We start from the raw sequence: 14186 nt of genomic DNA, 5'->3' as shown, positions 1-14186 counted from the left end.
AAAAATGTGCTTGACACTGGCTTGTGTAGAAAGGGAATATGAGTGATGTTATCTAAGAAAGTAAAACATCTGGCTTCATGAGAAACATCACAGAATTGTAGATAGCAAGTTACAAGATTTCAGGAATCTGAAATCTAGTTCCTTAGAAACAGAATGAAGCAATCATAAGATCTATTTTTTAAAAACACAAAATAGAAGTTAATGTGATAGATGCATTAACTGACCATAACTGAGATAGATACATCAGATAGATGCTGAAAATTCTTCCATGCTTAAAGATGGAAAGAAATGGCCAGGTCCAACCTACTCCTGAAGTTCTGAATATCCCACTAGATACTACAAAATCCCTTTAAAAAACTGTTCTGTTACCCTAGCTCTTAAATGACATTTATTACATAGGCATAATTTAAAAGGATAGTTGATCATCAAAATACTTAAGTAATTTTGAAAATTTTATCCTGTTTTATATAGGTATCTTTAATCTATTTTCTTGGGTTTGTAGTTCTGAATTTTATGCTATTCTTTGGTAACTTATAATGGTTTTCAAATTATGATTTAAAGTTTGAATACATATAAATAATGTATGTGCATATAGGTATAAAAAAGTGATTATGTAATATTTTCTTAATGCATAATATTTTGAAATATTTCAGTCTATTAATCTTCTGGAGGGTTTGATTCCATCGAAGGAAGAAGGTGGTTTATCAACTATATTTCATCTGCATAAATTGTTCTGCTTTGCAATAATGTGGAGTTTAGGTGCCCTTCTGGAGTTGGACAGTAGAGATAAACTTGAAGCCTTCATTAGAGCTCATGATAATAAATTAAACTTACCAGAAATCTCTCCTGGCAGCAGTGAAACGATGTATGAGTTTTATGTTACTGATTATGGTAAGAAAAAGCACTAACCTTCTTTATATTGGCATTTTAAAACTGAGTATAGCTTCTTTGAAATTTAAAATTACTCCTTCAGTCCTTATTATACAATCATATGAGCAGAGATTTTTGATGACAGTATAGTAGTAACACAGATTCTGTATGCAGTGCCTCTGTGGAAGCGAGAAGTCAGAAACAAGGGATAGAGTGCTCATTGGTAACATTTTCATCTGCTTTTAATTTCATTCTTACAGATTTCTTTTCTATTAACTTAACCAGCCTACAATTTTTAGATAATTTATGCTTAGACTGGTTTAGTCTAAATTAATATTAATTTTATATTTAATTTCCTCACAACTAGTATTTTTTGTTAAAAAATATGTTTGTAATTCCACTTAGTTATTATTTATCCATGTCTGATAATCAGTGATAAATAAATCTTAAAGTTTACAAAACCATAATGGTGTGATATTTTGAATATTGTGAATATTGGTATTTTGAATAGTGTGATATTTTCCATAATGAACTTACAGTTGGAATAACACACACAACCAGTTTCAGAAAGAACTTAATCCTCTCAGAGTAAATTTTCACATGAATACATCTATTTCTCTTGTATCCAAATTCAGATTTTTGTTCCAGCAATGTTGATTTAGTGTACACATATGCAATCCATATTCCCACGTTCTATAATTTTTCACCAGCAGTGTGAGAATAAGTTTCTAGGTAAACATTCTTTTGGGATTTTTATTTAGCTAGCTATACAAAAATTTAAGAAATAAGTGTATATTTAGTAGGACTGTAGACTAATTAGAGGTGCTTTGATAGATGCATTTTAGCTAGATTTGAAAAAAACATCACTTTTTATACTCTGTAGTAGTTCACCCACAATATCTAGGATTAATTTTTTTCTTGGGTACTAACAAAATTTTAAACATGATCAAATATTGTGAGATATTTCCCTCTTTTTTTTTTGTCATTTCAGGTGACTGGGAGCACTGGAGTAAAAGAATTCAGCAATATGTTTATCCAACAGATAATGTCCCAGACTATGCGTCTATTCTGGTTCCAAATGTTGACAATGTCAGAACTCAGTTTTTGATAAACACAATTGCAAAACAACAGAAAGTAAGTACAGGATTATTTATTTAAGTATATGCCTCCTACTTGAAATAAATAGAAACCTACTTATAAAGTAACTGGTGGCTGCAATAATTCTTCGTATTCTCTGTCTGTAGTCATTGCTTGCCAGGTATATAATTATTTACATATTGCTCTGTTTTTATTGTCTTAATATGAATCCTCTGTACTAATTTCTGCGCACAGGCAAAACATTTAAATTATCTTTTCTATAATTTTTTTTTCATAAAAGTTTAACTCCGACAACCTATAATTTTTCTCAAAGACATAAAACATTGTTCTTATTCTTTACACCATATTCATATTTCTGATTTGTGCTTTCTTGACTTTGGAAACAAGGAAAATAAATTTCACAAAGCAGTTCACTAAAAATCTGAAATTCCTAGCCTTTTTTTTTTTTCCATTAAGAAAGCTGTAGTTAATAGCAGTAGTCACAGCTATGGAAAAGGAGAGAACATTCCTCATACAGCTTTAACTAGTAAGGACCAACCTGGTGTCATGGCTTTTGACTCAGGCTACATTAAGCAATAATTATTAAAAAATATACAAGCCTATTTTCAAACAGAGGAAGATCTGAAAAATACATATTTTGCTTTATCACAATGCTCTTAATAACCCTAGCAACTTCCTATGGAAATCTGTGTCAGCTTGTGAAATATAAGTCAATGTACTCCCTTTTTAGTAGCTCAAGCCAGTACTAGAAATACCACAAGTGCATGAACCATTGCTGGAATCTGTTTTTCTGTAAGATTCTGAGATTTGGACAGAAAACCTCTTGACTGGGTTTGATGAAACTGTTCCAGAGGCCATAATGTGGCTGTGGCTTTGATGTATCTGCCACAAATTATGAAAACATGCAAAATCTTTTATTTGGAAACAAATAATTAATCTTTCTACCTTAATGCCTTGGGGGATAATGATTATATTTCCAGGTACATTCTTTTGGCCATCATTTCAATAGAAATAACAAACATTTAGGGCTTCTAAAAAGAGTCTCTGAAACCTGACATTTTCACAATTCAGTGTTTCTGTGGTATACAGTTTATATCTTCCTCTCTTCATCTGAAAAGTTTCAGAATTCAGTATGCAATGGGACTTGTCTATGCTTCCCTGTCGAGCAGAATGTTCGCCTCCATGGAAGCAGTCATCTTGCTTTGTTTTCAAGCATTTTTTATTTGATAGGGTTTGATTTAATCACATGTTGAACTGTGATAGAGAAATATCTTCTTTTTTTTTCTCCCCTGGATCAGATCACAGCAGCATGACTTTCTTTCCAGCTTGTGATTTAACCCCAGCCAGCAACTAAGGACCATGCAGCTGCTCTCTCAGTCCTCCCCGCTTCAAGTGGGATGGGGAGGAGAATTAAAAAAAAAAGTAAAACTCATTGGTTGAGATAAGAACAGTTTAATAACTAAAAAAATATAATGTAATAATAACAATCATAAAATATAATAATAATAGTAAAGAAAAGGAATAAAATAGAAAAGAGAGAGAGAAATAAAACCCAAGAAAAGACAAATGATGCACAATACAGTTGCTCACCACCCACTGACTAATGCCTGAGCAGCAATTGGCCCCTCCCAGCCAACTCCACCCAGTTTATATACTGAGTGTGATGTTCAATAATATGGAATATCCCTTTGGCTAGTTCAGATCAGCTGTCCTGGCCATGCTCCATCCCAGCTATTTGTGCACCTGTTGCTGGCAGAGCATGGGAAACTGAAAAATCCTTAACTTAGGATAAGCGCTACTTAGCAACAACTAAAACATCAGAGTGTTATCAACATTATTCTCATACTAAATCCAAAACTCAGCACTGTACCAGCTACTAGGAAGAAAATTAACTCTATCCCAGATGAAACAAGGACACAGCTACAGCTGAATTACATATACTAGATGAAACCAAAACAGTGTTTTACAGGTCTGACTTGTAGGTTCTGCGAGTTTATTACTATCACCTGTGTTATCATGGTCAACTGATCACTTGGATGTCAAAAACAGGGTGAAGAATGAGAGTGTGTGGTATCATTGTGGCTATCTGTTGGAGAGCATTAATTTAAAGCAGGAGCAAGTCAGTCAGGAGTATTTGAGCATTTCAGATCTCCTGCATTATCAACTTCAGTGCTCACAATCATAAATAAATACAAACTCCCTCTTGGAAACTGATTAAATTCCCTTCACGGAGTGGATATAATAATGAAGATAATACCATCTGTCAAAAGCATAAGTAGGATGAAAATCTGAGCTAGAAAAAAACCATGGAGGATTATTACATGTCTGAAAAAATACTTGCTATCAAAATATCAGCTTGAAACAAGAATTTTCTGCACCTTTAATTTGAATAAGCCACCAGAGAGGAGTAAAAATGCTTTGAAAAATAAAAAAATATATAGTGAGGCATACATTAAGATAGTATTAGTTGTAACAGCCAAAAGTACCTTATTAGAAGCATCAAATGCTGCTGTTGTAAATACTGCCATGATAAGGAGACAGAACAATTATGTTCTTATCAAAAGGGAGTTTGTTTTCAATAATAAAACAGTCAGTAAGGAGAAAAATTTTGGGAAAAATTCTAAGATTTCCTGACATTTCTGTGAACATGTTTGGCCAAAATCTCCTTTGACAAAGTTTGATATAAGTCATCTAAAAGCCCTATGCAATATCAATCATCTTATTGTTAAAAGTATTCTGAAAAAAGTGCATTGGTTTCCCATTCCTCTATGGCTGTTCCGAGAAAGAATCAAGCATGTCCATGACAGGCTGTTGATGAAATTCAGGACAAAAAGCACAGGTCAAGTTTGGTTCCAATTCTGCAAAACATACTGCTTTCAGAGCACACATGGACTCTTTGAGGATCCAGAAGGCCTTTCTTCCCAAGTCAGTTTATGTCAGCATAATTAGGCTGGAAAACCTGGGCAACAGACTTAAAATTCCAATTTAGGAGATGAGAAGGGGTGGATAGGAACCAGTATTCCTTAAAGGAAGGATGGTGTTCCTTTGAGGAAAGTTCAAGAATAACTGCCTGCTTTGAAAACAGGTGATTTGCCTTTGTTGCTGTTCTCAGTTCTTTTTGTGAGTGGAACATAAAATACATATCAGAGTTTCACTGCTAAATTGCTTCATTTCCTGCCAGTTTCACTGACCTGTCTAACAGGGGATGTGAACAGTACAATGTTCACTGCAAATCAATTTTATGTATCTCCTCATACATTCAGTTTAGAGAAGAGGATTAGATCAGGTATTTTGGACAATAAATGGAAATATAAGAGGAGGTTCAAAAAGGACTACATTTCCAGCTGTGGAAAGCAACAGTCTGATTTAGGAAACAATCATTACTAACATTTACTACAAACCATTGCTGTGTCAGTTAAGACTTCTGTACACAGTTCAGTATCTGTTATTCTTATTTGTAATTATTTTTATGTCATGTCTCTACAGACCTTTAGAGTATCTCTTTTAGTACTATGCTTGAGAGGGGATATAGCTAAATCTAATCTATACTGTATTGTGGCTTTAAGGACAGTGCTGGGAAGAAGGAACTATCCTTCTATTGCAAGCATGTGTCACAAGGATACCTATGGCCAAACCAAAAGCAGAAATTTTATATTTAAATTAGATGTCAATGACTACTTTCCATTATAAAGAAAGCCTTCTTAGGGTCGTCCAGTACAGGAGACTGCTGCGGTGAATGTGTTGGAAAGAGGAAGAAGTTAAGCAACTGGAAGAGAAACCTCTAGTACATTCTCACTTCATCCATTCTCTTTTGACTCTGTAAATAATTTTCTTGGAGAATCTGGGTGGAATGAAAAACACATACTGTGTCACTGCACATGGAGACACAGGAAAAACTTACCAGGATAATATATCATTCAAAAGTAGACACAGAAACTATCCCTTTCTCTGAAATAGGTCTGTTATGCGTATTTAATTTTAAGTTTTGATACTACTTATGCGATTTAAATATCTGTTACAGGCGGTTTTGCTGACAGGAGAACAGGGGACTGCAAAGACCGTCATGATTAAGGCATATGTGAAGAAATATGACCCAGAAGAGCATTTGTCAAAATGTTTAAACTTTTCATCTGCCACAGAACCATTTATGTTTCAGGTAAAAATTTAGATTTTAAACAATTCCTGCATATAATTTCCTTGCTAAGTATTTAAAGTGTACTTAATTCTCATGATAAAAGAAGTGATTTAGAAATAAAGTCTAAAGGATCTTTTTCCTCTAAGTCACTTAAACACTTCAGAAAATTCCATAAAAAGTAATTTTTGCAGATCGGAATAAAATACAGTCACTCAGATAGGGATACATATATTCAGGCTTGCTGTGTGCTTTTTTCATTAGGGAATTCTAAGGATCCATTTTTTGCTGAAGACCTTTCCTTTTCATTTTAGATTAATGAAAATTTTTGGTTATACTTCATTTTTTTCCTGATTGTTTAATTTATAACTATAATTTTTATTTTTGTTAAATGACAAAATGATGAAAAATAATGGCTTAAACATCTCTTTTTTTAAAAAATTCCAAACTCACAGAATGTCTGCTTAGCTTTTATGTTGCGCATAAGATCTCTGGCCATAGTTTATATCAAACTGAGACAGAATAATGGCAGGCATCCTTTCATGCATGCAAGATTAATTGAACAGTTAGTATCTCTGTCTCAGTGTCCTTTGCTTAGCATATTATGGTCCCTAGAACATTATTGTCTCAAAAACAAAACCCAGACTTCCTCATCTCTGGTACAGACAGTCTGTGAAAGGAACTTATAGTGTCTTGTCTCTGCTGCAGTCCTGTAGTACCTTAGAAGGTACGGTCTTTGTTCTCAGCTAGCTAGCTGAATACATAGCTCACTCTGCTGATTTCCAAGGAGAGATGTAGCAGAAAAACAGGTGAACTGCTTCTAGACACTTGAAAGAGTGACACTCAAAATAGTTTTTAAATTTTGAGTCGTCAGTCTGAGGATATTTGAAAGATTGGGTGATTTTGGATGTGTTAGATGTGCTACAAAGTTCTTGATTTCATATGTAATCACTTTCTTTCTCTTAGGAGTTTTTCTTTTTCACCTTAATTGAATATCTCTAAAATGACACATTAATGCTAATAATGTTCTTTATGTGTTTATCTTAGAACATTCAGCTAATTATTTTCTGTTGTGAAAAAATGAGACAACAACTTTGGATAAAACTTGTATCTGTTTTCTGTTTCAAAAATTCTATTAATATGTCTATCTTTATGATAGAACATGACACATTACTCATATAGGATGACATTTAAGCTTGTAAAACTAAAAAAATTATTTGTCCAAGGAAAACATCTGCTACCATCTTGTTCTGCCATTTTTTATGTTCTGGATACCTTTAGAAAGACTGTAGAGCTGTAGAACTTTGAAGATATATTTCAATTACATATCAATGTCTTATTTGTCTATTGCATCCTGCTTCTTATTTAGTAACGAACTCAGTCTTAAAAGATTATTGCCACCAAAATGTAAAAATACTGCATTACTTAGCTTATAAAACATATGGGAAATAATTGTAAAAGGAATCTAAGTTGCCTCTATATGGTCTACAGTTGTACTGCAAATATAAAACAACTGAACTTAGCTAGGGGAAATCCAAAGCAGTCATCATTTTCAGACAGCACATGACACTCTCTGAAAACAGACTCCTTTCCTCTCCAGAGCTACCCTTTGGAAGGGAGGTTCTTAAATGCCTTTCTAAGTCCAGTATTTATAACAATTATGCTGTAGATAATGAAAATACTATTTCTGCTTGCCAATATTCTAGACTGCTCATAATTAATACAATTTTGATTAATCCTTCATTTCTCAAATTGTGTGTGCTATCTTCCCACTATCTCTTACTGATTTGAGAAGCAAGAGGAAAAAAAGTATATGCAACAGAATTCAATACTTGTGATCTTCTGATCTGTCCATTTTCTTTTCTCTTAGCAGTTTCTCTTGCAGTAATCTTGACATGTTTGAAGTCTGAAATGCAGTTCACCAGAAGATGTAATATTTCATGCAGACATAATGCATCATACTAAAATTAATGTTAGTTGTGACTTCATGATAATAATTGGCTTCAGTGCTGATAATGAAAGAATAATTTCTGAATTTGAACACTTTAAAAACTTCTCTGATAGCCAGAGGTGGGTTGCAGGACATGGTCATAAGGCCAGGGAATTGCATGGAGTGTGATGAAGAGGAGAATATGGTTCCTTAATGACGAATCAAAGATGAAACTACTAACAAAAAGAGGAAATTGCTGGATAAGTGCTGTAGCAGAAAGCAATAAGTAACACATTTTTTAACAATACCTTTTAGATATTGTTGCTTTAGATGCAAAACAAGAACTTTCTTTAATTTTTAGAGGTCGATAGAGAGTTATGTGGACAAACGCATTGGAAGTACTTATGGACCTCCTGGTGGCAAAAAAATGACTGTTTTTGTTGATGATATCAATATGCCATTTGTCAATGAATGGGGAGATCAGGTAAACTGTTTTTTAACAAGTACAATTTATTCTCAAATTGTGCTGTTTTTTTTTTTTTTTAATATACATAGGAATCAGTGGACTTCCTCAATGTTTTAATTAACTGTTAATTATTGGAAATGCTTTCTAATTATGGTACACCAATGAAGAAAAAAAAGGGAACAAATTAGATTTACTGAAGAGACATTTAGGATAATGGTGTCATCTTACATTATCTCTACTGTCTTACATTTTTGTAACACTAAATAAAAAGCATCACTGTACTAAAGTAGTGTATTATTAATTTCAAGATTGCCATTAATTTGAGAGCACCAGTAAACAAACTTTCTGCAAAATGAAAGTGTGATACTTTGGAAAAAGTAATAAAGGCTGTGTCCAAATTCAAGGGCAACACATTGGTTTGCAAACTGAATTAAAGATTTTTGGTGTTTGATGAGCCCATCTACAATTTGGGTGTGTAACATTCATATGCCTCTACAGACCCAAAATCAGGCAAAGTGTCTCACAGTTCCTCTCCATAGTACGTCTGGAGTATTTATAGCCCAGGATGCTAGGTCTTCTGGAATGTCTATTCTAATGTAAAGACCAAGACCATGACTTTTTTTAATTTGCTCAGAGTAAATAACAAATGAGAAACAATGGGACCTCTGTGCACTTTTGTGCACGCTGTGCTCAGGCTCTCTGGCTTCTATGAGGCTCAAAGTTTAGGTTAAGGCTACTCATAGCATTGAGCTGGTTTGTTAACAGTGTGGATAGTAGGTCGGCTGATGAGAGTGAGCTTGAGCATGTATTTAAGCAGCAGTATGGATATAAGTGAGTCTGTGTAGACTGAATAGTTCCTCCTCTTCACTTTCAAAAGCTGTTTTTGTCAAAATGGAAGCCAAGCATATGTTTTTAGTGTGTCTGAAGCAGAACCTGGCCTTCTACCTAAATGGCAATATATATCAGTTCTTTGGTTTGCATCATTTGCTCTCACTTGAGAGAACTTTAATTTTTTTTTTTTTTTAAATTGAAACTAACATCAAATAACCCACAGCACTGAGTTTCTTGACTGTAGTCTAGAACATAGGTGGTTGTGTTTGACGAAAAACCCTCACAGGGCCAGGCAGCGTTCAGTAATAGGAAGGATCTCCATTATGGAGGGACCTCCACTAGGACTTCCGTTATGGCCCCAAGACATTACTGAAATATTTTTAATGGGATGATGGTTTGTGATCAGTGCTTTGTTGGGGTATGGGAGCACATAAGTCTTGCTGAATATCGTTGGAGCAGTTGCTATGGGGGCAGACTGCTGCCTCCTGATCCATACAGGTTCTGTAGAGTGGAATGTGGAGTGAATGACCTTTTCAGAATAAACAGCTTCCTGTTTCAAAAACAGAATTAGTTGTTTTGATTCAAAGAAGGCCCAAGGGAGAACTGAAAAACATAGTTTGAACATCTGGAGCTGAATGTCCAGCAGCAAAATATGGAACAAACCAAATTTTTTTCCAGTTCATTGCCTTAACTTTTTTTAGTTAAAAGGAATACAAACACATTTTGTTGATATTATATGGTAGTACAGATCTGAAAGAATTTTCCTGCTGTTTAAAATCACATAAACCAAGATCTCCATATGACTAAGGAAGATAATTTAATCTGAGTTTAGATTAGAGCAAAAACTTCTCTCTAGGGATTAGTGGTAGAGTTACAAGAAGAAATTAAATTATCAGGGTATATTTTCTTTTTTCTTGTTTGAGTTTCTAATTTGTACAAGTTACATAAACTTACAGATAACAAATGAAATAGTTCGTCAGATGATGGAAATGAAAGGAATGTACAGCTTGGATAAACCTGGAGACTTCACTACAATTGTAGATATACAATTAATAGCAGCAATGATACATCCTGGAGGAGGGCGTAATGATATTCCCCAGCGTTTAAAAAGACAGTTCTGTGTATTCAATTGTACATTGCCATCCAATGCATCCATCGACAAAATTTTTGGTACTTCTTTCTCTTGTTTTCGTATACATTTTTTTTCATAATTGACTTAAAATGTATAAAAGTATGTTCTCTTTCTCACTTTCGTCATGCAAATTCATACTACTTCCAGTGAAACAGCTGAAGCTGTATTACAACAAAAATAGTGCCGTGGAAGATAAATTAACCCCTTTGAATGCTTGTCTTTCTAATTTTGGACAACAAAATAATTAGTAAGAAATCAATGGCGCTTCCTGGAAGAATATGAACACTGCTATTACTGTGTAGGTTACCATTCCACCTCTGCACTATCTGAAATGCCCTCTGTTGCTGAAGTTCTCAATTCTGTTAACCTTGTCAATATAGTATAATGTTAAAAGCCTCCACTTTGTGCCAGTTGTTTCTACGCTGGTTCAGAAAAGCCACGGACAAGAGAGAAAAAATTCTTTCATCTGTAGTTTAAAGGCAAATTAATGTTTTAAATAAGTATATATCTTGTCTTATATGTCTTACCCACAACCTACCTTATTATATCCTACAGCTTGAAACTGTATAGAGCATTTTATCTTTTCAGGTATTATTGGCTGTGGATACTTTCATTCTTGTAGAAAATTCAACCCTGAAGTATGTGATATGGTGAAAAAATTGGTCCCAACAGGCAGAATATTGTGGCAGTGGACAAAGGTATAAATTACAGGGGAAGTTTTATCACAATCAGTCTGAACAGAGTGCCTATTAGTGTAATTTAGGCACATATTCCTTAAGAACATATCTATAACAAGAAAATAACAGGAGAAAGATGGGCTAAAAATGTTTTGGAGATACAATCTGGTAAATATCAGATTTCAGTATGCAAGAAATACAAGATTAATGGAAATATCAGTCCATTAATTCCTATAGTTTTATTCATGCTATCCAAAGCTTTAATCACTATAGCTAAGGAACGGGGAGTGAAATTCTTTATAAATTATAATTTTTAATTTATAAAGTGCAGACCAATGTATGAAATAATTACATATTATAAGAGCTGGGATTTTACATTTAGTAATCCTTCTTCCAAACAAATTATATATTTTTGATGACTTCTTAGAAAGAGTTTGCCCACAGTATTATGTGTGAAAATGAGTAGTTTTGTTATTTTTATGTTTTATATGTGTTAATTATACATTTATAATTTCTATTATTCTTGATTCCTTCTAGAAGTTACTGATTTTGAATATTAACAATACTTTTCTTTAGACAAAGATGCTGCCTACTCCATCTAAATTCCACTATATCTTCAACCTTCGAGACCTTTCTAGAATTTGGCAAGGAATGTTAACTATAAAGGCAGAAGAATGCAACAGCAGCACTGTCCTTCTAAGGCTTTTTAAACATGAATGTACCAGAGTAATTGCTGACAGGTATAATAACTACAGCATTTTATATTTAGTAGGTTTAGCCATTTATGCTCATACATGTGGAAAACTTCTTACTGTGATAAACCTTATTAGGCCAATATGAAAAAAATTTGTCTTATTTTACGTTCAGTCTGCATTGGGGTATTATCCCAACAAATGTCATGCTATGTACTGATAGATTAGCTCAATAATGGGATGGACAACTTCAAAATATATGTGTATTCTATGTTCTACATTTTTTTGCACTTATCTTTGGCTACACTCAGCCAGTTCCTCTGTAAAAAAAAAAGCATTGTACAGTGTCCTAAATTTATACAGAGAATAATTTAAAATTGCTTTGATCTCCTCACAGAAAAGTGTTGCATGCCTATAATTAAAAAATGACCCATCTCCTCTAAATCTCCTTTAAAATAGTCATAAAACTATCTACAGTTATGAGCTCTGTCATAAGGTCCAGTAATATTTTTGTGTTTACAGTCTTTCAAATTCTTGTGAAATTCTAGATGTAGTACTGTAGCTGCCAGTAAAAAATTGACATATACCCACCACTATTGTGGATTTTCACAAATATAATTGTTTCTTATCCTGATTTCCTGAGGAAGGGCTTTCATAATTTTTTATAAAATTAATGCTTTATAATTAAAGCATTAAAGTTAAATGTTGACTCTTAAAAATATGTATGTGTATTTTATTACACTGCATTTACTTTATAAAGCTATCATAAAGTGAAAGGAATGAAAAATGTTTTGCCATGGACACAAGAAGGCGTATAATATTGCTTTTGCTTTTAATTAGACATAAAGGCCTCGAAATGGCAAGTGTCATGACCAGAATTTTTTCAATATTCAACATGGTTGCAGAAATCTAAAAAGGAATTTATCTATTTTAAGATGCTAACTACATAAATGCAATCTGGTGCAGATGATTTGGCATGGTAGAAGGCAAGATGTATACATCATGATTGCATTGTATTCAATACAGTCAGGCTTAATCGCTCTTCTAGTAACTTGGTCAACATAAAGGAAAAAGCAAAGCTATAAAGGAATTATAAGGAGTTTCATCTCCCTTTTCAAAAGATGAGGGACAAAGTGAAATCCTCCTAAGTATACATTGGTATGTGGACTTTAGCAAGTACTCAGTTGAAACAAAAACAAAGCAAGGTATGTAGAATTTAGAGATGAATTACACATTTCCAAAACTGGTGGATGAAACAACTGCCCTCTGTTTCAGGTAAATGTTCAAAACAGTTACAAACAAAACATAGACAACTGTCAAACACTTTTGTTTACCATGTCTATCTGTATCTTCTAGAATCCCTCATTTTCTTCCATGAGAGCTCTGAAACAGCTGGCAGATGACTTTCATTTTCCCCAGGAAGGTGCATTAGCAAACTTGAGTTAATAGCTAAGGAAGTAAGATTGCTATTATGACCATTTCCAATATCCCAGAGGAATTGTAATTTGAAAATCCTGCTCACTTTTCCCTCTCTCCTTAGATAAATATGATGAGTTCAGAAAATACATGCAGGAAATCTAAAAGGAAATCTTACCCATCAGTTGTCAAGAATATAAAAATGAAAGTCAGAATTTTCTGCTGACTTTAGTAATTACTTCTCTATAATCTGAGAAAGCCTACTCAGTGTAATTCCACTACAAAGTCTAACAGTGCTGATATTTATATTTCTAAGTGCCTGAACTACCATATATTATACAAATTTACCAATTACCTGAAATTGATGTATATGCATTTGTATGTGCAATAGAGTGGTGTTGTTATAAAAAGGGGGAAAACATTAGATTTGAGTTTGAAGTTAGGATCATACCCACCGATGCAAAAGTATCATACAACTTTGAGTGTATTATTTTCTTTAAATTTAGGAGCAATATCACTGATGTTTACTGAAATGTTCTCATAATTTTTAATTTGTTGTGGGGAATTTAAAAATACATGGAAGTTATGTATTTGTACAAATACGTTACATGTTAGAGAGAGAGAGTGTAGCATTGCAGTCTCTTCTTCCATGCTGCTTTTATATTCCATAGTGGTTAGCATTATCATGTCATCACTGAGAACCTCTAACAATAAAGAAGTATATAATGTATATCTAGGCTGTTTCTATACCACAGTTCTTCAGTACTCTGTCTTATTTGAAAGCTCAGAGCACTACGTACAGCTTCTTCATGTTTGTTCTATTTTTCTCTCAGTTGTATCACTGAAAAGGGGAAGAAGTAAAGATGATTTTGTTTTTCTGTAGTTTGACATTCACAGTTGGCATTCCCTTTTTCTGGGGTCGAGGTGGTTCTTGCCTTTTAT

The 14186-nt window shown here is 33.6% G+C and overlaps 1 protein-coding gene across 1 annotated transcript in view; it reads left to right on the top strand.

Moving 5' to 3' along the window:
- DNAH8 (dynein axonemal heavy chain 8) overlaps positions 1 to 14186 on the top strand; it is a 151476-nt gene that overhangs the window by 81253 nt on the left and 56037 nt on the right. Inside the window, exons 53-59 of the mRNA XM_074820651.1 lie at positions 654 to 891; positions 1862 to 2004; positions 5990 to 6124; positions 8392 to 8514; positions 10284 to 10497; positions 11048 to 11157; positions 11713 to 11876. Of these exons, the coding sequence (XP_074676752.1) occupies positions 654 to 891; positions 1862 to 2004; positions 5990 to 6124; positions 8392 to 8514; positions 10284 to 10497; positions 11048 to 11157; positions 11713 to 11876 (1127 nt within the window). The remainder of the gene's footprint in view (positions 1 to 653; positions 892 to 1861; positions 2005 to 5989; positions 6125 to 8391; positions 8515 to 10283; positions 10498 to 11047; positions 11158 to 11712; positions 11877 to 14186) is intronic.

The sequence above is a fragment of the Strix aluco genome, chromosome 3 (genome assembly GCF_031877795.1).
Source record: "Strix aluco isolate bStrAlu1 chromosome 3, bStrAlu1.hap1, whole genome shotgun sequence".
Lineage (NCBI taxonomy): Eukaryota > Metazoa > Chordata > Aves > Strigiformes > Strigidae > Strix > Strix aluco.
The sequence above is the reverse complement of the archived record's forward strand: the minus strand, read 5'-3'. Positions and strand labels throughout refer to the sequence as shown.